At 42.9% G+C, this 22,579-nt stretch overlaps 1 protein-coding gene across 2 annotated transcripts in view; it reads left to right on the top strand.

Moving 5' to 3' along the window:
• Positions 1–10,851, top strand: part of sts (steroid sulfatase (microsomal), isozyme S) — a 31,017-nt gene extending 20,166 nt beyond the window's left edge. For both annotated transcript variants that reach the window (XM_056254399.1, XM_056254400.1), the window contains 6 exons: positions 295–709; positions 2,324–2,460; positions 5,093–5,230; positions 5,377–5,536; positions 6,142–6,263; positions 9,847–10,851. In XM_056254399.1, the coding sequence (XP_056110374.1) occupies positions 295–709; positions 2,324–2,460; positions 5,093–5,230; positions 5,377–5,536; positions 6,142–6,263; positions 9,847–10,220 (1,346 nt within the window). In that variant the 3' untranslated portion in view covers positions 10,221–10,851. The remainder of the gene's footprint in view (positions 1–294; positions 710–2,323; positions 2,461–5,092; positions 5,231–5,376; positions 5,537–6,141; positions 6,264–9,846) is intronic.
• The last annotated feature ends 11,728 nt before the right edge of the window (positions 10,852–22,579 follow it).

The following is a 22,579-nucleotide window of genomic DNA, read 5'->3' on the forward strand; positions in this document are numbered from 1 at the left end:
TAAAGAGGGCAGCACTCAGACGTTTTTACACCATATATTGTAGAATTAAAACACTTTATACCCAAATATCAAAAAAGTTACTCGAATCAATGAACAGCACTAATAAGGCCCCATTCTTACAGATCATTAACTAAAAAAAGTTGGTTTAGGGTTTAGTTACCCTTTAAAGAATGTTGTTGTCACTCCCATAAATAACTGAAATGTGTGTGGACATAACCGTATTAAGGATTTAAATACATAACTGACAACCATCTGCTGCTGTGTTTTTATTTGCTTTAATGTATCTTTTTTTAGGGAAATGGCACCTGGGTCTCAACTGTGAAGACAGTGCCGACCACTGCCACCATCCTAACTCTCATGGCTTTGACTACTTCTACGGCACCATTATGACGCATCTTCGGGACTGCCAGCCTGGACATGGCTCTGTCTTACATCACGTACAAGGTCACATCCCATACAAGGCCCTTGGTATTGGTCTGGTTTCCCTGGTGTTACTCCATATTAGAGGGACAATAACTGTGACCAGGAAAGTAGTTTTTGTGTTTCTGGTTCTGGTAGGGGTGTTTGTGAGTCTCTTTGGTGTGTTGTTGTATACATTCCCCAATCTAAATTGCTTTGTCATGCGAGGGGCGGAGATTGTTGAGCAACCATATACATCAGAGAACCTCACTCAAAGGATGACCAGTGAAGCCATAGAGTATCTGGAAAGGTATGTGTCTACTTTTTATGTTAAAGTGCTAAAAGCTTTTTTAGGTACCCAGTTTGAGCTTACAAATGCAGTGACTGAACTAATATCAAGGGAAATATCCAATCCAGTTTGAAAGGTCTGTATTGAAATTGAAGGTCTTGCTTAAGCTTTTGCATTATTAATTTGATTAACCCTCTCTGAATTTAAAGGTAGATGTCACCCAAAAAAATGAAATTCTGTCATGATGCGCTCATTTTCATTCCAAAACTGTATTACACTATTTTCTCTGTGCCAGGTCGCTCTTGCAACTACAATGATTGAGGCCAAAATGTAGAAGTACATTGCACAACTAAATTCAGAGCAGATTTGAAAACACTATGGATTCATACACTTGCTGACTTCAAAAATGGTTATAGAGAAAAACTGGGCTTAAAACTGCACTAAATGATTGAGGATTACACATGTCCAGAATTTTAAGTAGTTTCGAACACAAACTCACACAGAAACATGCTCCTTGTTGCTAGGATACGCATGACAAAAGAAAACAGAATGTGTTCTAAAATCATCTCAAAATATCAAACACTTTTGAAATTCTCTGTCTGAATGGAATCAGTCTGAACCTAAAAAATAAAATGTCTGTGCCCATCATACACTTAGTATTTGTATGTGTATATAGCCTTAGTATTTGGGGTATTAACTTTCAGTTAATTTTTTCTGACTCTATTGGCAGATAGTTTTGGGTAGTTAAGCAAAGCTCATTAAATTGATACATTTCTCTGAGACATCGTAGGTCTTTGTCAGTTTGCTTCTCATAAATATATGTATCTCTATATGGCTCTGGCTCGAACAAGAGGATAAATCTGCTGCTGCTGCCAGATCTCAATCAACAAAAAATATATTGTGTTTGATACAAGACTAACTATACTGAATCAAGTGAAAAAAAGGTCATAAGGTCATAACATAATTTTATTTTCTCCATAGGGACATTTATTTTTAACGAAAACGTATAAACTGTTATAGACATACCTACTGTAAGCAGACCAGTTACTGTCCGAGGCTGTTAATCGTAGTCTATGCGTTTGTTACAGTCATCATTTTGTCATTCTATTTCAACTTATTTTTTAAAATAGTAATTCTATTTTTATTATACTTACATTTATTTAAATGATATTTTACTTATAATACATATTAGAAGCCTATTATAAAAAAATATATTATACTTATTTTGAATTGTTAATAATAATAAAAACACAGACGCCTGACATGGTGTTTCTTATTTGTCGTCTCTGATTTAAATGCAGTATCTCTCTGCCTTAATTCTTAGCTGTATCAGAGAATCAGTTTATTGGGAAATTGTGTTTTTTATCTGTAAAACCAATTATAGATTCTTATAGTAATGATCAAGTTTAAATTCTCTCCTTGCACTATTGTGTGCATTGTAAGGCGCTGTAAGACATGTCATCAACAAAGCCTTATGAAACCTCACATGGAAGCAAATCCCTTTCAGCCAGGCTCTGATCCCTGATCTGATGGGATAATACAACCCTGAAATTATGTGCTTTGTGTTTGTCCAATGGTAATGCAAGATGGAACATTAAGGGTTTTCTGTTTGTTTGTTTGTTTGTTTTCCCACAGGAATTCACAGAGTCCTTTCTTGCTCTTCTTCTCATTCATTCAAGTCCACACTGGACTTTTTGCCTCTCCTCTCTTCAGGGGGAAGAGCCAGCATGGCCTCTATGGTGACGCTGTCATGGAGATAGACTGGAGTGTAGGTACTGAATGACTTTTGACTTTGCCTTGTCACATAAATATTCTAAAGATAAATTGATAAGTTTAAAAGCAAGTTCGACAAAAGTATGTGGACACCTCCTTGACTACCATGCTTGAATTTGTGCACCCCATAGCCTATACAAGACCCTCTCAATAGTTCCGTCAGACTGTTATCTTAATAGGGATAGGTCACCGAATAATGAAAATTCACCCTCATTCCATTCCAAACCTGGCTGAACTATCCCTTTAACATCCCTAACATGCTGTAAAATTAAAGGGATAGTTCACCCAAAAATGAACTGTCATCATTTACTCACCCTAATGTTGTTTCAAACCTGAATGACTATATGGTTGTATGATATTTTGAAGAATGTTGTTACAGTAACCTAACAGTTTAGCTGACCACTTACTTGAAAACAAAGAAAGACATTTCTTCTTTTATGTTCCACAGAATGAAGTCATACATAAATGACCAGAGGATGAGTAAAATAAATAATGACAGAAATTTAATTCCTGTAAGGAATCTGTTAAATGGGGCCAACTCCATATAAAAGGGATTCATACCCACAATTAAAATTTCTCAACTTTTACATATCATTTTCCCTCACGCTGACTCAGATATATATGGGTAATCCATCTCTGTGAATCTATATAATGCAAATGTATGTAAATTGAACGGGGAATCCTTACTACCCCAGGTGATGAATCAATGTCTACTGAAGCAAAACTTAAGGTGTGTAAGAAAAAAATATTTTAAATATAAAGTATTGCTTTGCCAAGTGTCATACATGGGTTCATACGAATTCACACTTGACATACACATCAGTATGTTGCTAAACTTACGTGAGATGTGACAATCCTCTGTGGTTTTGCGTCACTTTCTTTTTTAGAATGCACTTTCATCATATTTCACAACATGCTGACGTAATGCTTCACGGCCCTGTCATGACAGCCGTGTATGACAGTTGACCGGAAATTAAGGTTTATCGTTAAAAGTTTGTATTTTCTTACACATGCTCCTATCATTTGGATTCAAGACATTGATTAATCAAATTAAGTTCCTGTCATGTTTATTTTTGTGGTTTGAAGCACAACTTGCATAATATGGGTTCATAGAAATGGATTGTTTTTTTTTCAAAATCTTCATTTGTGTTCTTCAGAGGAAAGAAAGTCATATACACATGGGATGGAATGAGGATGAGTAAATAATGAGAGAATTTTCATTTTCTGGGTGGAGTATCTCTCACAGCCCTAGACACGTGCCTTAAACTTTAAGGCACATGTGTCTAGGGCTGTGTCTGAAATCGCCCCCTATACCCTTAAATAGGGCACTATTTGAGGGGACAGCCATTTGTAGTGGTGTTCGAAACCATAGTGGACGTTATTGAGTGCACTCATTCAATCCCACAATGCATGGCAATAACGAGTGTACAACCGATGTACGCTCAACGGCTAGAGAATACTCATAATGCACTATGAGAGTCACGCACTGAATGAATTCCTTCGTCTCGCCAGAAGATGGCGCCACAGCTGAATCATCCATCCATTTTCCAAACCGCGCTGGTCCAACGTATCATACACATGTATAAATTCTTTTTTTTAATTTGTTATTAAATTGATTAAATAAGGTTTATTCTAGTTTCCATGGCTGTCACAAACTGCTCCGAGACACGAGGGTTGAGGATCCAAATGCAGTTTTATTGAAACGGTAATCCACAATCACAGTCGAAAACAGGCAAAGGTCATAAACACCGGGTAATCAGTCCAAACAATAACAAACACAACAAGGCAGGGAACACGGGCAAAAGAGTAATCCACGGAACAGGCAAGAAATCCAAAAACCAAGAGACATGAAACCAGGGAGAATGCTCGGAATTGCAGTGTAACACTAAACAAGACTTCGCAGATAATGAACGAGAAAACCAGGCTTATATGGGGTGAGCTAAACAAGATGAGACACAGGTGAATGTGATAATGGATGAAGAGTCCAGGCAGTGAGTTATGGGAGATGTAGTTTGTGAGGGAATGACAATAGCCTGATGTGGAGTGCCCTCTGGTGGCTCTCAAGGGCACTCCAGTTGGTGACCGTTACATAGCCCCCCCCTCATTGGAGCGGCTTCTAGACGCTCCTTAAATTGTCCATGAGGGAGGTTGAGCGGGGGCGGGATGGAGGGCCAGGCCCGTGGAGCAGAAGAGGGCCTGGAGACTGAGGCGGGGCAGGCTGAGTAGGCGGCTGGGGCGGAGCAGGCATGGCAGGCCTCCAGGGCGCAGGCGTCCAGGGCGGAGCATCACTTAAACTTAAATCACATAAAGTGTAATCAGAGCACTTACTATAAACCCAAAAACACACAAAAAATTGTAAAACTGTGGTCTCAATTGTAAATTGGTTAAATAAAAGTGTGTGCTACATGTAAATGATTTGAAGTCTGTTTATACTTTAGTGTTATGGGTTTAAACAAACCCCAAGTGACAATGTTTGAGAAATCAATTCAGTACTGCATTGCACTGGAAAATTTAGCTTTTTAAGTAGTTAAGATAAGTAGATAAGCTAAATGTTGCACCAGGTTGATTTTAGTATTTTTATATTGATCTTATTGCCGGTCTGACTTCTCACTACGCTGTTGCTGTTCTTAGGTCAAATCATGCAGACTCTGGAGCGCTTAAACTTGAAGCAAAACACTCTGGTGTACATGACTTCAGATCAGGGGCCTCACCTGGAAGAGATTTCTATTCACGGAGAGATGCACGGGGGTTATAGCAGCATATACAAAGGTATTCTGTCCCATAGAATAGTCCTGAGGGCCAGTTTATCAACCCTTGTGAACAAAGCATCACCTTTCAGCATTATTTTCTGTTTAAAAGTTGAACAGTAACTGCGATTTCACTCCCTCTGTTTCTCCATACCCTCACTGGAGCAGCTGGTAAGTCTACCAATTGGGAAGGTGGGATTCGGATACCGGGGATTCTTCGTTGGCCAGGTGTCTTGCCTGCTGGGAAGGTCATTGATGAGCCCACTAGCAACATGGATATTTTCCCCACGGTGCTGAATTTAGCTGGTGCTTCCATACCTAGTGACAGGTGAGAATCTGTATCTGTCAAGAATTTGGTTACTGAGACAACAGATACTAGATGCAGATATATACCTTATGTAGCCCCGCCCCTTTTCAGCACTGCACTCGTTGTCTTTTGTCTTCCGGTCTGTACTTTCACAGCGATCTTGCGTATGAATGAACTGCTCGTTTTAAAATCTTCTCGGTCGACTCACATTTGTTAAGTCATCTGCCTTAAACATTACAATCCTATGATAACTTTCGTTAACTTTACATTAAGTAAATCCACTTCAAAAGCGAATTACTCCTGGACAGCGATGCCATAGAAATATACAGAGCGACCACAAAAACGGAAGTTCAAAGACAATATTCTAAAGATGGCTGCACCCTTGTTTCTCTGGTGCATAAGGTCTATAATAGATGCTAATAATCAGGAGATACATTGAAATATTTGGATATACAGAAATCAATAGATTAGATTGTGTTTTCAGTCACTTAATAAGATGAACATATGCCCAAATGAGCTAATTAGTATAGAATAATGATGCTTTGTGTTTTGGCCACCCAAACTGCTAAATAGACTCACTAAATAGGCTAGTAGTTGCAGTGCATTACAACTTGTTTCCATTACAGAGTCATTGATGGCCATGATCTCTTGCCTCTGCTGCAAGGGCAAGTGGAGCGTTCTGAACATGAATTTATGTTTCATTACTGCAATGCCGAACTGAATGCTGTCCGATGGCACCCTCCTAACAGTGAGTCCTAATTTCAATGCACCCATCTTTCTACACTCTCAAGAAGTAACTAATAACTCTTTTGATCATCTAAATAATTACTTTTAGTTTGTTAGTTGTAAAGTACAACTTTTGCTCAGTTGCTCTTCAGGTGATTCAAGATAGTACTTTGTGTGCTTTGATGTTTAAATTGGCAAGGCTTAAAAACGCATGCAAATGATAAACTTTCGTGACGACTCAGCACTGGTCCGATCAGGATAGTGACAGTTCAGTCAACGAGCTTTGCATGTGCTCTGTCTTTTTCTCACAGTGAGTGTGTGTGAGAGAAAGCGACAGGGCGCTCTCAGCCAAGCGATGGTGCATAAAGCTCAGTAGGCATTAGGCAATGAAATTATATCTGCGCTAAATGTATACAGTTCTATCTCCGTTTAGGGTAGTTCTGAGATATTGAGCATCACAGTTTTTACATTCCTGCTGTTTTGTGAGATGGAACCTTTTTATTTTATTAATAACTACTAACAAAATATTTTTTGTTACAAAAATAACACCACACAGGCATTAATAAACACCTAATGGATACGATTATGTCAAAAACTCAATTTCGACCAAAAGTGGAGATAGAACCTTATAATTCTAAGCTCACGAGTTGTCAATGCTATACTCTTGATAAAATATATATATATATAGTCATGTGAAAAAGAAAGTACACCCTATTGAATTATATGGTTTTATGAATCAGGGCATAATAAAAAATCATGGTCCTTGGCAGGTCTTAAAATTAGATAATTACAACCTCAGATGAACAACAACACATGACATATTACAACCTCAGATGAACAACAACACATGACATATTACACCATGTCATTATTTATTTAACAAAAACTAGGCCAAAATGGAAAAGCAACTAACTTCACCCTTACTGCTTCATAGGAATTAAGAGGGTTAGTAGAAAAGGCGCTGCTAATGAAATGTCTTTGATTAATTTAGGGCTGTACTCAACCAAAGAAAATCTTGGTCGACTGAAGTCCTGAAATTTTCGACTAAAATAAGATAAAATAAAATGGTCGAATATAATAAGTTATAACTGTCAGACACTATCATTTCAGCTGCTCTGTGCATGTCCTCGCACAGAGCGAGGCTGAACATAGGAGCTCAGCTTTGCGGCTGAGACACGAATAAACTATTAACTTAAAGCTTTTACTCTTAATAAACACAAAAGGCACGTCCACTTTAATAAAAAAAGAATATTTATTAAACAAACCAGATCAAGAGCAGAAACGAAATAAAGTGCATAACTGATATGCCAATTCTGATATGTTCATATAGCCTAACGTTACTCAAAACAGACAGACAGGGAAACCTAACGCAGACAAGTTAGCTTACTGCCTTTAGATATGTCATTTTTGTCGTCGAGCTGTGGAAGGCAAAACTGTTGCTTGCAAACTTTGCATTCGACCTTTTTCCCGTTATCAATTTTAACAAAATGCTGCCACACTGTCTATGTCTTTGTTGACTATTAAACACTCTCACAATTAAATAAATAATATTCAGCATCAAACCCTCTATACTTATCTGTCTCTCCTCTCCAGTGGGTTGGGCTAATCCAAAGAAAAGTGAAAATAAGGGGGGTGTTCTGAAGACAGACTGTTACCTGTGAAACAGGGGTACTCTGAAAACACCCCCATTAGCAGTTAGTGCTTTCCACCTGATGAAATGAGCGCGGCAAAACTGATGAAATGAACGCGGCAAAAAATCGACCAATCAGAATTTTGGTCGAACCAGAACGTATCGACCAATTAATCGACTAATCGACTGGGACAGTACAGCCCTAGATTAATTGATCATCAGCAAGTGTGATCATCTCTATAAAAGCAGCAGTTTTGGCAGTTTGCTGGTCTGGAGCATTAAGGTGTGTGTTAACACAATGCCAAGGAGGACACCAGCAATGATCTTAGAGAAGCAATTGTTGCTGCCATCAATCTGAGAAGGGTTAAATAAGTCCAATTATTCTACAGTAATGAAGATTATTCACTAGTGGAAAACATTCAAACCAGTTGCCAATATTCCCAGGAGTGGACATCCCAGCAAATGTCAGACAGTGCAATGCTCAGTGCCCAGTGCACAATGCCCAGTGCAATCCTCAGATAAATCGCGAAACACCCAAGAACTACACCTCAGACTCTACAGGCCTCAGTTAACATGTTAAATGTTAAAGTTCATGACAGTACAATTAGAAAAAGACTGAACAGGTATGGCTTGTTTGGAAGGGTTGCCAGGAGAAAGCTTCTTCTCTCTAAAAAGAACATGGCATCACGGCTTAGGTTTGCAAAGTTGCATCTGAACAAACCACAAGACTTCTGGAACAATGTCCTTTGAACAGATGAGACCAAAGTGGAGATGTTTGGCCATAATGCACAGAGCCAAGTTAGGTGAAAACTAAACACAGCATATCAGCACAAACAGCTCATACAGACTGTCCATCACACTGGTGGATGGTTGATGATTTTTGGCTTGTTTTGCAGCCACAGGACCTGGGCACCTTGCAGTCATTTAGTGGACCATGAACTTCTCTGTATACCAAAGTATTCTAGAGTCAAATGTGAGACCATCTGTCCGACAGCTAAAGCTTGGCTGATATTGGGTCATGCAACAGGACAATGATCCCAAGCACACCAGCAAATATACAACAGAATGGCTGAAAAAGAAAATAATCAAGTTGTTGCAATGACCCAGTGAAAGTCCAGACCTCAACCTGACTGAAATATTGAAGAAAAAAAATATTGTGAAAAAAAAAAGAAAGGGAAAAAAAGCCCACAAACCACAGCAATTTTGCCTCAGTTCATTAAGGTTTGTGGGCTTTTTTTCCTTTTCTTACCAGTCAGACTGGTATCCCAAAGGTTGCGGGTTCAATTCTCAATACCGACAGGGAATGACTGAGGTGCCCTTGAGCAAGGACCCTGACTCCCAATCGCTCCCTGGGCACCACAGCAAAATGGCTGCCCACCTGGTCTGTGTCCACAGTTTGCAGTGTGTGTGTGTGTGTTCACTACTCCTTATATGTGTGCACTAACTGTTATGGGTTAAATGCAGAGAACAAATTCTGAGTATGGGTTACCATACTTGGCCTTCACATGTAACTTTTTTCTAAAAAAGAGCGGGCCAAAATTCCTCAAGAACGATGCGAGAGACTTATACTGTCATACAGAAAAAGAGTCCTTCAACTTATTGCTGCTAAAAGTGGCTCTACAAGCAATTGAATCATAGGGTGTACTTAGTTTGTCACCCAAAGCTTTTTCATTTTGGCTTTATTTTTGTTAAATAAATAATGACAGTGTAATATGTCATTTGTTGTTGTTCATCTGAGGTTGTATTTACCTAATTTTAAGACATGTTTTTTAGCATGTTCTGATATGTAAAACCATAAAATTCTAAAGAGTGTCCTTTCTTTTTCACGTCTTTTCTATGACCATAATGTGTTACTGTTTCTGTGTAAAAATAACCATTTTTACCTTTCGAGATATTTTACTGTAAATTGAGAAATGGATTGATAAAGGAGATGATGAATCTTCGCATTTGAAAACTAGATTTCCTGTGTTTCCAGGTAGTGAAATCTGGAAGGCCTTTTTCTTTACACCTGACTTCTACCCACAGAACAGCTCTGCGTGCTTCCACACTCATATCTGCTTCTGCATCAAGCCTTTTATCACATTCCATGACCCTCCACTGCTTTATGACCTGTCGAGAGACCCATCAGAAAGCACCCCCCTGAGTCCAGACACGGAGCCCCAGTTCTACTCAGTTCTAAAGGTCATAAGGGCAGCAGTAAGCCGTCATACACAGAGTCTAAAGCCCGTCCCAATACAGCTTTCCCCTCTGCAAATAGTATGGAAACCCTGGCTCCAGCCCTGCTGCTCTTCTCTCAGTCAGCTTTGCAGATGTGAACGAGATCATCAGATAGAGAAGCTACGACATTAGCTTTAAGAAAAATAGTCCGATACACAAAATCATGTGGCTTTAATGCATAAGGAGGGCATGTAATACTTAAAGTGATAGCTCACTCAAAAAGGAAAATTGCCATCATTTACTCACCTTTATGTTGTTCCAAACCCATGTGACTTTGGGTTTGACACAAAAAAGAAATTGGTTCACTATTGACAATAGTGACGAAATTAAAATGTCACTGAAATTTGGCTAATGTAATCACACCTTAATAGGTTAAATGTGGTGACCAAAATCAGGTCAAAATGAAATTAGTTTTTTGGAGTTCAAAACCTTTTTGCCAAAGAGAACACTACAGAAGAGTTTGCTCTGGCTGGTAAACACCTTCAAACTACCATTGGTCTGAGGTGATTTCGTAATAGGTAGCCTAGTCGTGTGCGGATGTTCCGCCTTCTTTGACATGGAAATCTTCTCTGGTTCATTTCCTCTGTTCTGTCCGTCAAGGTCAGATAGGAACACAACACTTTGAAAAGCTGTTTTATAGTATAAATTGAAGTTCTACTACTAGTTAAAAGCACTGACACTGTTTTTGTAATACTGTTAAGCTGCTTGCTTTAAAGCAGTCTATTGTATAAACTACAAATAAACGTGACATGAAGTAACTTGATTGGAGTGCCGAATTGTTGACCTGGTGCAAACATAACCACTTCGCTATGAACGCTTCCTTTACTGCTGTTTTCTCACCGTTGTCATTTTTGTTGTGTGTTTATTTTGCTATCGTGAGGTAAGCGCGCAGCACATTTTAACATATCTAAACACTGCTCACTGCAAGGTATTTCGGACATCTTTTTAACCCCCAAGCGAAAAACGAAAAAGAAGGGAAACCAATACTGCACACATTTTTTTTTTTGTGTAGCCAAATTTGTATCACAAGATCTAAGATCATTTGTGGCTAGAGTGTTTGTTACTGCACCCAGATTCTCTGTTCTGAGTTCTGTATTCCTCCTAGTTTGGAGATGTATCATCCTGATTCAGCAGCATAAGGTCAGGGATTTTGTGAAGCTGTAATTACTACCTTTATGCTCGTAAGCTTTGATCTAGCCTGCAACCGGTAACAACTCAATACCCATAATGCCTCTTACAGGCTTTGGTGTTCTGAGGGTTTTTGTAGTATTTTTGGTATCCAATATGTTTTGCTTATTTTTGTGACTAATCAGGCTGCACTGGATGGTTTGCCAGCCTTAAGAGGCTCTCCACGCTCTCGACATCATGTTCATTACACTAATCTCGTCACATTTACAAAATGGTCTGTATCAGGAAATAAAAAGATGTTTTGCCTAATTTTTTAAGAGCCGATGTGATATTTATTGAAATGATGCTGTACTTCATGGCTTGATGTATTTATCAATGTTTCTGGAATATGTAACATATTTGCTAATCAGATATTGATAGTCATTTAAATAAGGTAAATTTCATATTTGAGAGTGTCCGCTCTATGAGCTTTTGATCATTAACTAATATTTAGCATTTGATATAGTATCATGCATAATTTCCTCAAGATTCCATGATTATCCACAGTCTGGAATAAATAGGGCAGGTTCTTAAAATAATTTCAAGTGGGTGTTACTTGACATGATCAAATATCTCTTACTAGCATCTTTCTGAATACAATTTGAAAACATTTTTGACCACTTCTTACAGCATATCTACTAAATCACTTTTATGTGAACAGATACTGACTTTCAAAGATAGGCCTAGCTAAAAGAGCAGATGGCGGTACCCAGGGGAGCCTTAAAAGCAATTGAAGCATGGGTCTCCTCAAACCGAAAAAGATCTAGGCCTATGTCAAAATAGACAAGTTCAATCATTCTGATTTTCCGGGTGCTTTTGCAAAGGGGAGATCAATCAATTGCATTATGGAAGGCCTGCTTGGCTTAAATGATCAAAGGCACAAGCAGAGAACACATGCTCTGCTTAAGGATAGGTTTCTAAAACCTATAGAAACTTTATTTGTAATGACTTTTTGGAAATTGAAAAACATAAATATCTTTAAAACTGCTCTCATATATATATATATAGGGATGCACTGAGACCACTTTTTCCAGAACGAGTCTGATACCAATACTTTCATTTTTGGTACTTGGCAATACAATACCTGTTTTTTGGATGCATTTGTAATTTTAAAATGTATTGAGTAGAGAAAACAAAAGATTATAAATATTATTAATTGGCTTAATATATATATCCTTCAGTTATTTTCATGCTTACTTAATCCTCCTCAAATGTATTGTATGAGCTTTTGTTACTTTCACTGTTCATTCTTTTGCTCTATGATATTTTTTCTTTCATTTGCACAGCACACATTTAGAGCTGTTCAAATGTTTAGATAACAGTGAAATATCACAATTTGAAATTGTGATATTTTTAAGTTTTCAATTTTCAACTTTTTTAAGTTTCAAGTTTATTTCACTGTTTTCAAAATTTTCAATTTTGATACTACTGAAAAACTACTAGCCTAACTAATGTAAATTTAAACATTATTAAGGACAATTAAAGACTATAATATAATAACAAATAATCAAATTACAAATGGTTCAAATTAATACAATAGAACAAAGGCTATAAATGAAATAAACAGTTTTTAGAGTTTTTCAGGTAGGTCTAGGTCTAATAGTAGTTCCCTTTCGAGAGGTTTCTCCTATTGCGTAATAGCTTACGCTATGGGAAAACTCCTTTTCTCGAGAAATATTGAAGTCTTTATGTAAAACGCATTGCAGCTGCACAGCATACAGCAATGAGCGAGGCAGCTCGGTCATTGGCTGTGCTGCGGCAACTGCACGAACCTATGACGGGGCGACTCTGAACCCGCTTCCAATGAGCGTGCTTCGCGCCCACGCGCGTCAGAGCCCGCCAAGATGGGCGTGGCCAAGGGCTATATATTGGGCGCCCCGTCGTCTGAGTTCTTTAGATTTAATCTCCTTCAGCAAAGAACCTTCTCTTCGCTGGATCCTCCGGATTTCTTGGAGTCTTTTCGCCGCCGCCGTCGACAAGCCTACAGCAGGACTGCTTCGAGGACGCCGGCGCCTTCAGCCCCCTTCGATCGCCTTTCTGCTAAGCCATCCGGCGCGCATCATCTTATATCCTTTTCAAAGCTTTCAGTGTTCGCCCCCGCGACACTTTTCTAAAAGAGCAAATTAACAAGGCGTTGTTTCAAATGCCTTCCTGCGCCTCGTGTCGAGGCCCTCTTCAGGACGGGGATCGTCACATCATTTGCGCCCGCTGCTTGGGACCGGACCACGCAGAGGCTGCCCTTACTCGAGGCGGATGTCCCGAGTGTGACGCCCTGGGCCTCACCGAGCTGCGCGCTCGCTTCGCCGTTTTCACCGTGAAAGAGCCCACCTCCTCCGTGCTGCCATCTCCTCTGGTCGAGCCGCGCAAGAAAAGGCGCCGCTCACAGAGGCCGCCGGAGCACGCGGTTTGCAGTGATGTCACGCCGGGCCAATCCCCGCGTGCTTCACCACCACCCGAAGAGTCCCCGCCGCCAGTCCAGTTCACACAGGCGGACCAGCACCCCTCCAGCAGAGCGATGGGGCTCGTCTTGTTTGGCGCGTCAGGGGATGACGATGACAAGGATGACAGTTTTTTTTTCTGTGATGCTGCATCCGACGACTGGCCGGGTTCGTCGTTCGACCCCGCGCCATCGACATTAGCGGGCACGAGCGCGGGCTCCAGCATGGACTCGGAGATCGTCCGCATCCTGTCTAAGGCCGTGGAAGACCTCGGGCTCGATTGGTCTTCCTCGGAAGAACCCGCCCGCAGCCGACTGGACGAGTGGTTCCTGCAGGGGCGCCGACAGGCCCCTCGACAAAGGCCCTCCCCCTTCTTCCCGGAAGTTCACGACGAACTCACGAAGTCGTGGAAAGCCCCGCACTCCGCTCGCCTGAAGCCTTCTTTTTCTTTGTCGCTCTCCTCTGTGGACGGCGCGAAAGAAAGAGGCTATGAGGGGACTCCGCCCCTCGAGGAGGCTGTGGCCAATCATCTGTGTCCACCCTCCAACGCTGGATGGAAAGCTAAAGCTTCTCATCCCTCGAAGCCTTGCCGGTCTACTTCAGCTCTCGCCGGTCGCGCATACGCCGCCGCCGGCCAAGCTGCATCAGCGCTTCACTCTATGGCTGTCCTCCAGGTGTTTCAAGCTAAACTTCTCCGCAGTATGGACGAGTCTGGACCCGATCCTGAGGCATTCAAGGACCTGCGCAGCGCCACTGACGTAGCGCTGCGAGCTACAAAAGCCACCGCCCAATCCATCGGCCGTGCTATGGCTAACCTGACTGTCCTTGAGCGCCATCTGTGGCTGACGCTAACAGAGATGAAGGATGCAGATAAGGCGTCATTTCTCGACGCAAAGCGGCCTGTTTGGACCAGCGGTGAAGGAGTTCGCCGAGCGCTTCACCGAAGCCCGTAAGGACTCGCAGGCTATGCGTCACTTCCTGCCCAAGCGATCTGGCTCATCCCAGAGCCGCCAAAGGCCGCCTCAGCAGCAGTGAGCTAAGACGGCGCCTCCCGTCTCTCAGCCCAGACCTGAAACGGATTTTCGACGCCGCTCGCGCTCTGCCAACAGGAAGCAACCGCCCGAGCGACGGGGACCTCGGCCCAAGATTGTGCTGAACCCAGAGCCTCGTAAGTCCTCCTAGCTACAGGGAGAAAAAGGGAGAGCGCGTGTCTCGCAAGAGCCGGACCGTTCTCTCCAAAACGTTTAAAACATTACCCAGTCCCCTTACAGGCGGCTGGAAATGTCTATACAGCAGCCAATGTGCCAGCCACACAGCTCGCCCACCTGCAAACAAACGCCGTTTTTACGGCGACACACAGAAATCACATAAAGAGCCATTTTCTGCCTGTGTCATTAAAGAGTCACGTGTCCACACCAAAGTGCGCATTCCCACATATCAAAACTGTCAACGCAGTGCCAAATGTTTTCCCAACTCAAGCTGGACGCCCCATAAATGTAGATTGTGTGCCAACTGTCACATATGCACCACTACACATAAGCACTGTTCCCACAGTTATAAACACAGTTCCCCAGTAAAAGCGGGAAGTTTTATAAGAGTAGCGCGTGTGCCCGCTGTTATGCACGCACCCCAACTCACAAACACTGTTTATATGACCAAAAACCTCCCGCCACGAGCGGGAAGTTTTATGAAAGTGGCGCGCGTGCCTACCACAGTCTATGCACCCCCACCCATAAGCACTGCCCATACAGTGTTAAACATTTCCCCATCTCACTCTGTGAGCATTACGGCGAGCGTGCCTGTAATCTCACACGCACCCCTGCACTCAGCATTCAACAAAGCTGCTCAGCGCGCGCCCGCGCCGCTGAGAGCTGTAAGCTCGGTATTAGCACAGGGCGATTCGCTGGCGGGAGCCATACGTCACTGCGACACGCCCCCAGCCAGCATTCAGCCCATATCTGTGCGAGCGAAAGCTTGGGAAAATATCCCCGACATGCCGAAATGGGTTTTTGAACATAATAAAACACGGTTACTCGCTTCAATTCGCTCGCAGACCGCCCCGCTTCACAGCAGTGGTCGAGACGAAAGTGAGAAAAGATGTTTCACATGTTCTACGCACCGAGATGCTCAAACTGATAGAGAAAGGCGCTATAGAGACAGTCCCTCCCTCTATGAGCGAGGCAGGTTTTTATAGCCGCTATTTTCTCGTCCCGAAAAAGGATGGCGGTCTCCGCCCCATTCTAGATCTCAGACATCTGAACAAAGCTTTAATAATTCGCTCGTTCAGAATGTTAACAACCAAGCATATCCTCGCGCAAGTTCGCCCAGGGGATTGGTTTCTATCAGTGGATCTGAAAGACGCTTACTTTCACATTCCGATAGCGCCTCATCACAGGCCTTTTCTGGGATTCGCTTTCGAGGGACAGTCATACCAGTACACAGTACTACCATTCGGCCTGTCACTGGCACCCCGTACATTTACGAAATGTATGGATGCAGCACTTTCCCCCCTGAGGCAGCGGGGAGTGCGAATACTAAATTATCTCGACGATTGGCTAATCCTAGCACAATCAGAGAGCCAGTTAGTGACACACAGGTCTTGGATTATCAGTCATCTAGATTGCCTGGGTCTAAGAATCAATTTTGCAAAGAGCATGCTATCCCCCAGCCAGAATATTTCTTTTCTGGGAATAGTGCTAGACTCAGTGCAGATGACGGCGCGCCTCTCGTCAGAGCGCGCGCTCACTATCCGGCGCCTTGCAACATCGTTCAGAGCGGGTGCGCGCGCCCCCGTCAAGCGATTTCAAAGGATGCTCGGTCTCATGGCCTCAGCATCAGCTGTACTCCAGCTAGGATTGTTGCACATGCGTCCTCTCCAACGCTGGCTCAAAAGCCGTGTCCCCACTCACGCATGGCGCTCGGGCCACTTTTTAATCAGAGCGAATCACGGCTGCATAAAAGCCCTGACGCCCTGGAAAGCTGTCGACTGGTATCAGTCCGGCGTGAGTTTGGGCGTGAACACAAGGAGAAAAATGATCACGACAGATGCCTCCAAGATAGGCTGGGGGGCCCTTTACGAGGGCAGGCCTGTCTCCGGCTTGTGGTCAAACCCGGAGAAGCGCCTACATATAAACTGTCTGGAATTGAAAGCGGTCGCTTTGGCTCTCAGAGCCCTGCTCCCGTACCTGAAGGACGAGCACGTCCTAGTCCGAACGGACAACATGACGGTAGTCTCGCATATAAATCGTCAGGGTGGACTCAGATCGAGCTCCCTGCACTCGATGGCCAGGGAGCTCCTTCTATGGTCCCAGCGCAACCTGCGCTCGCTGAGAGCAGCGCATGTGCCAGGTGTTCTGAACCAGGGAGCGGACATGCTGTCCAGAGACAAAGTTCTCCCAGGAGAATGGTCTCTCCACCCCCTGACGATTCAGTGGTTATGGCAAACCTTTGGCAGAGCAGAGGTCGACCTTTTTGCCTCCAAGGAAAATGCGCACTGCCCTCTCTTCTTTTCAAAGAGCACAGACGCGCTCGCCCAAGTCTGGCCGAGCCGCCCGCTGTATGCCTTCCCTCCGGTCGCGATGCTACCTCAGGTCATCAGTCGGATCAGGGAGGAGAAATGTGCAGTGCTCCTGGTAGCCCCACTCTGGAAGAACCAGACGTGGTTTCCAGAACTGATGCAGATGATGCAATCTGCCCCATGGCCGATTCCACTGAGGCTAGACCTCCTCAGGCAGGCCCCGTGGGGGCCCTCCATGCGTGGCCCCTCAGCGGGTTCCCGGGAACCTCCCCAGTGGAGTGTTGAGAACCATCACTGAGGCGCGAGCGCCCTCTACGAGGCGCTTATATGCCCAGAAATGGAAGGTGTTCAGTGACTGGTGTAAATCCAGGAACCTGAACCCTGAGACATGCGAAGTACCGAGTGTGCTCGTTTTCTTACAAGAGCTGTTGGAGGCAGGCCACACCCCCTCCACGCTCAAAGTATATGTGGCTGCCATAGCGGCATCACACGACCCTGTAGAAGGACGCACACTAGGGAAAAACTACCTAGTTGTTCGTTTCCTGAGGGGCGCCAGGAGGATAAATCCCCCACGCCCCCCCTCGGTGCCGATCTGGGACCTGGCCACGGTCCTGGACGCACTCAAGCGTGCCCCGTTCGAACCCCTCCGAACTGTGCACCTTAAACAGCTCTCGCTCAAAACTGCTCTCTTGCTGGCTCTCGCCTCGGTCAAGAGAGTGGGCGACCTGCACGCGCTGTCATCAAGCGCTGCCTGCCTGGAGTTTGGACCTAACAACAGCAGGGTTGTCCTCAGGCCAAAACACGGGTATATTCCTAAGGTGATCTCTACACCTTTCAGAGCACAGGTGATATCTTTGGCCGCGCTATCGTCTCCAGCAGACGAAAGCGACGCTAATTTACTCTGCCCGGTCAGGGCGCTCAGAGTATATTTGGAACGTTCTGCCCTGTTCAGACAGACAGAGCAATTGTTCGTATGCTTTGGCGGCCGCACCAAAGGTCTCGCTGTTTCAAAGCAAAGAATATCGCACTGGATAGTTGATGCTATAACGCTGGCTGATGAAGCCAAGGGCCTTCAGTGCCCCTTGGGCATCAGAGCTCACTCTACGAGAGGCATGGCCTCCTCGTGGGCGTGGTCGAGTGGGATACCCATTCAAGATATTTGTGCGGCAGCAGGCTGGGCCTTTACCGTCAACATTTATCAGGTTTTATAACCTACAGATCCCCTCATTGCACTCTAACATACTGTCGGTCTAACTATGCATAGGCTGGGGTGTGTACATGCTGAGCATTGTCTCCTCCCTCATAGAATCCGTCTCTGACTGATGTAGAGGATTTTTCATGCATGACAGTACATAAAAATGTGCTTGTGTGTTTCTCTGGACGCCCATTGGGCCGTTCCACGTTGTCCTTTATAAAGCCCGCCTTCGGCTGGCTCGTTGGATGATTACTTTGCTTGAAGGCTCAGGCATCTGCCTCCGGCTTAATAGAGCGAAGTCAGCATGCACGGCGTTTTACATGGCGTTCCCATAGCGTAAGCTATTACGCAATAGGAGGAACCTCTCGAAAGGGAACGACTCGGTTACTAACGTAACCTCGGTTTCCTGAGAGGAGGGAACGAGTATTGCGTAATCTGCCGTGCTTGTGCTTGGTCAGTTTGCTTCAGTCGATTGAACCTAAAGAACTCAGACGACGGGGCGCCCAATATATAGCCCTTGGCCACGCCCATCTTGGCGGGCTCGAAGCACGCTCATTGGAAGCGGGTTCAGAGTCGCCCCGTCATAGGTTCGTGCAGTTGCCGCAGCACAGCCAATGACCGAGCTGCCTCGCTCATTGCTGTATGCTGTGCAGCTGCAATGCGTTTTACATAAAGACTTCAATATTTCTCGAGAAAAGGAGTTTTCCCATAGCGTAAGCTATTACGCAATACTCGTTCCCTCCTCTCAGGGAACCGAGGTTACGTTAGTAACCGAGTCGTTTTCAGTTACAGAAATTTGAATAAAGTAATCAAATGTGAAATAACACTGCATATTCATTACTGTATAAATTAAATATAGATGGATCTTTATAAAGTTACAAAAGGTATTTAGTCAAGAGCATTACTTTGTTCTTTGTTTGATTAGACTGCTGCTCCTTTAAGACCAAATGCACAGGTCCATTATGAATTGTCTACGTTAACTAGAGAAATAACCGACTGTTTACTTGCCAAGACTGGTGTTTTTACATAATTTTGTGTGAATTGGTCCTGACTGCATTTGAATTCCAAGCTATGACAGCACGTTCAGCATGCAAACCCTTGACAGAGCTGCCAAATATCACGTGATTTTGTCATCGTTTCACGCGGTTAGGTCCGGAAAGCAGTTTTCGAGAACGGTAAGTAAATTACTGAAGCGGTACTTTTTTTTTCTAATTACAACTTGTGTTTCTCGTGTAGCCATGGTCAGATCTGCCATTTTCTTAAACTGCTGGTTTTGCATTCTTTTAATTCAGAGACTATGACAAAAGTAAGGGTCATGGGACTGTTGATTAGGTTACCGAGTCAATCACAAAGTCTCTCTGTTGTAATTTGCCACACTAAGCGGATGGTGACTGGACCTGATTGAATTACAGATACTGATGCGCTCATGAGGTTTCCTCTTTGATTAGTCAACAAAAGGGCCTATCCACATGTGATTTCCCCCTGGGGTTTTTCGCTTACACACACAGAAGAGAATTGTAAGATTAGACAACTGGCCATTGTAGCAGTTGTTTAAACTCATCAAATTCGAAGCACACACGCTCACACGGGACTGGCCGCGAGTTCACCCCCCCCGTCACCATCGGTCAATGAACTCTGAACATACATACATACGCATGAACACACACACATACATACTGGACTCGATCACAAATTCACCGCGTGACCAACGCTGGTTGAACTTCTGAACACCCATTTACACACACGGAACACTCTGAACACATGGGATCAAAAATCCCCTTTTGTAAATGTATAATGTTTTGTGGTTGTGTTTTCATGATTCCCTGGTGACAAAACTGGTATAACTGTAAGCTTTTATGATATGTGATCAATTTAACATCCGGTTAATCACGAAAATCATGTATCTGCATTTCACTAAGCCCTAGGAATGCCAAATTTGGTATGGTTGTAATCAGAATAATCAAAGAAGATTGAATCATCAACCCAAAATGTAATATGATGCATGCTTTTATTAATACTAGTTTAGAAGTGTATTTCGAACAAGTTTTATCCCCTATGCACATGATCCGGAAGGCGTGAATCACAAGGTCTGCCGACCCGCCTTCCTGCAAAACGATTGGATCAGACACGTGAGAAAGGCGGGTCCCTCGCCCCTTCAAAATAGACCGCCACCTTATCCTCTTTGCAGTTTCCTACGCCAGAGAGAGATTCCTAAACTTTCCTGCTAAACTCCAGCCGGAGTTTTCCTTCTTCGTCGTTTTTCTACTTTGTTTTAAATCTAAGTTGCTTTCTTTCGATCTACCTCAGTTGATAGTTCGGTTTCATTCACGAACGAAACAAGTTTAAGATTAATCGCCTCTCGTACGGGCCGCAGCTGAAGCAATCGCAAACATCTGCCTCCTACCGGAAGACGTGCCAGACAACTCCAACCACGCTGCCTTTGTAACACAACTCAACACAAAGGGACCGTGTTTAAATCAAGTAACGTACAAATCTCAATTAAGTGCTGCTTAAAGTTGTCTAGATTAATATTGGAATCCTTTGGGTCTCTGTTGCACTGTTTTGAACTGTTCTCACAGACTCTCTCTCTCTCTCTCTCTCTCTCTCTCTCTCTCTCTCTCTCTCTCTCTCTCTCTCTCTCTCTCTCTCTCTCTCTCTCTCTCTCTCTCTCTCTCTCTCTCTCTCTCTCTCTCTCTCTCTCTCTCTCTCTCTCTCTCATTCTATCTGTCTCTTTTTAAATACGTCATATTGCAATCCTGTGTTAATTGTTTGTTTTGATATGCATATTATTTACTCCTGCGTGATTTTTAGTAGTCTATATAACCCTTAGTATTGTGTTATTAAATTCCATAATCCTTTGAATCGAATCTGTCTCATTGTCCCATGCTTGAAGTCTCTGTAATATGTCAAAGGTCTGTAAAGTTACCAAAGCTCTACCTCGGTTAACTATTTTAAACATCTGAAAGTGCCGTATACGAGCAAATACTTCTGTGTGGCCACCGGAAAATATTCACTCGGTATACAGGCAGGTAATCTTGTGATATAAGGAAGTTTTCGGCTCCGGTCCGCAGGACGAACCGTGACGCATGACAAACTGATTTGGAATCACATGTGAATTGACCCTGATAATTAATCTGACTTAACCAACCCAAATATTAATAATTACTACGATCAATCGTGTTAATTATTCATATATGGTAATGTTTAGTCCATTCCCTATTTGGGATAATTTAATTTATGTATGCGATTACATATTCATTATCTAATGAATAATATTCCCCATTTGAGTTAAATAATTTCCCCAAACAAAGTCATTGTTGCTACACTCGTTTAATGTGTCACAGTAATGATCAATCTGCAGGTTTTATAGTGCTGTAACACATCCCAATGTTTTCCTTGTCAGAGTTTTTCAGTATAAAAGTAAATCAGGTTTAAATGTTAGGAGTTCCTGTCAGGGCGAAAGTAACACTTTTGTCCCGCCACAGTGACAACAAGTGTTTCTTTTGTCCCGTTGCTAATGTGGTGACTTTCTGTGTGTTGCAGCATTTATTAAAACATGTTTGTCATATTATACCAACAAGAGTACCAAGAGTGAGGGTCAGAAAGACATACAGAGGTCTGATCAGCCAGATGTTTATGAGATTGATAGATGAAACAAACAAAAAAAGAGCTTTTTGGCAGCAAACACTTAATGGGTTGGGTTCATACAGGGATAAAAAAGTACCCCATGTGTAAAATGAAATACTCTGCTGTATATTTAATGTGGGTTTAATTTTTTCTCAGTCCAGTCTTGGAATATAATCGTTCTAATCGACGACCCTTGACTTTTAGCTGACGAAGTTCTGATGTAAACCAGGGTGCAGAGTTGACAAACAAAACAGTCCTTTTGACCTTTTGAATGAGTTGGGACATTGATATATTGCTGAAGTCCAAAACTATATAGGCCTGATAAAAACTCCTTTGAACATAAATTAACTGTGTTGTCCACATGGATATTACAGTATTTCTGAATTGCTAAAACACTAAAATCCATTTGCAAAACCAAAGTTGCAAGTGTACAAACCACTTTATTGATTGAATCACACAGTTTGCAGAACTTTAAACACTTCTCATGTGGTTAGACACAACTAGCTAATCGGAATCACTCTTTGTGCAAAACTGTAAACACATTGTC

The sequence above is a fragment of the Rhinichthys klamathensis genome, unplaced genomic scaffold, assembly GCF_029890125.1.
Source record: "Rhinichthys klamathensis goyatoka isolate OS25496 unplaced genomic scaffold, OSU_Roscu_1.1 h1tg000111l_1, whole genome shotgun sequence".
NCBI classification, from domain to species: Eukaryota; Metazoa; Chordata; class Actinopteri; order Cypriniformes; family Leuciscidae; genus Rhinichthys; species Rhinichthys klamathensis.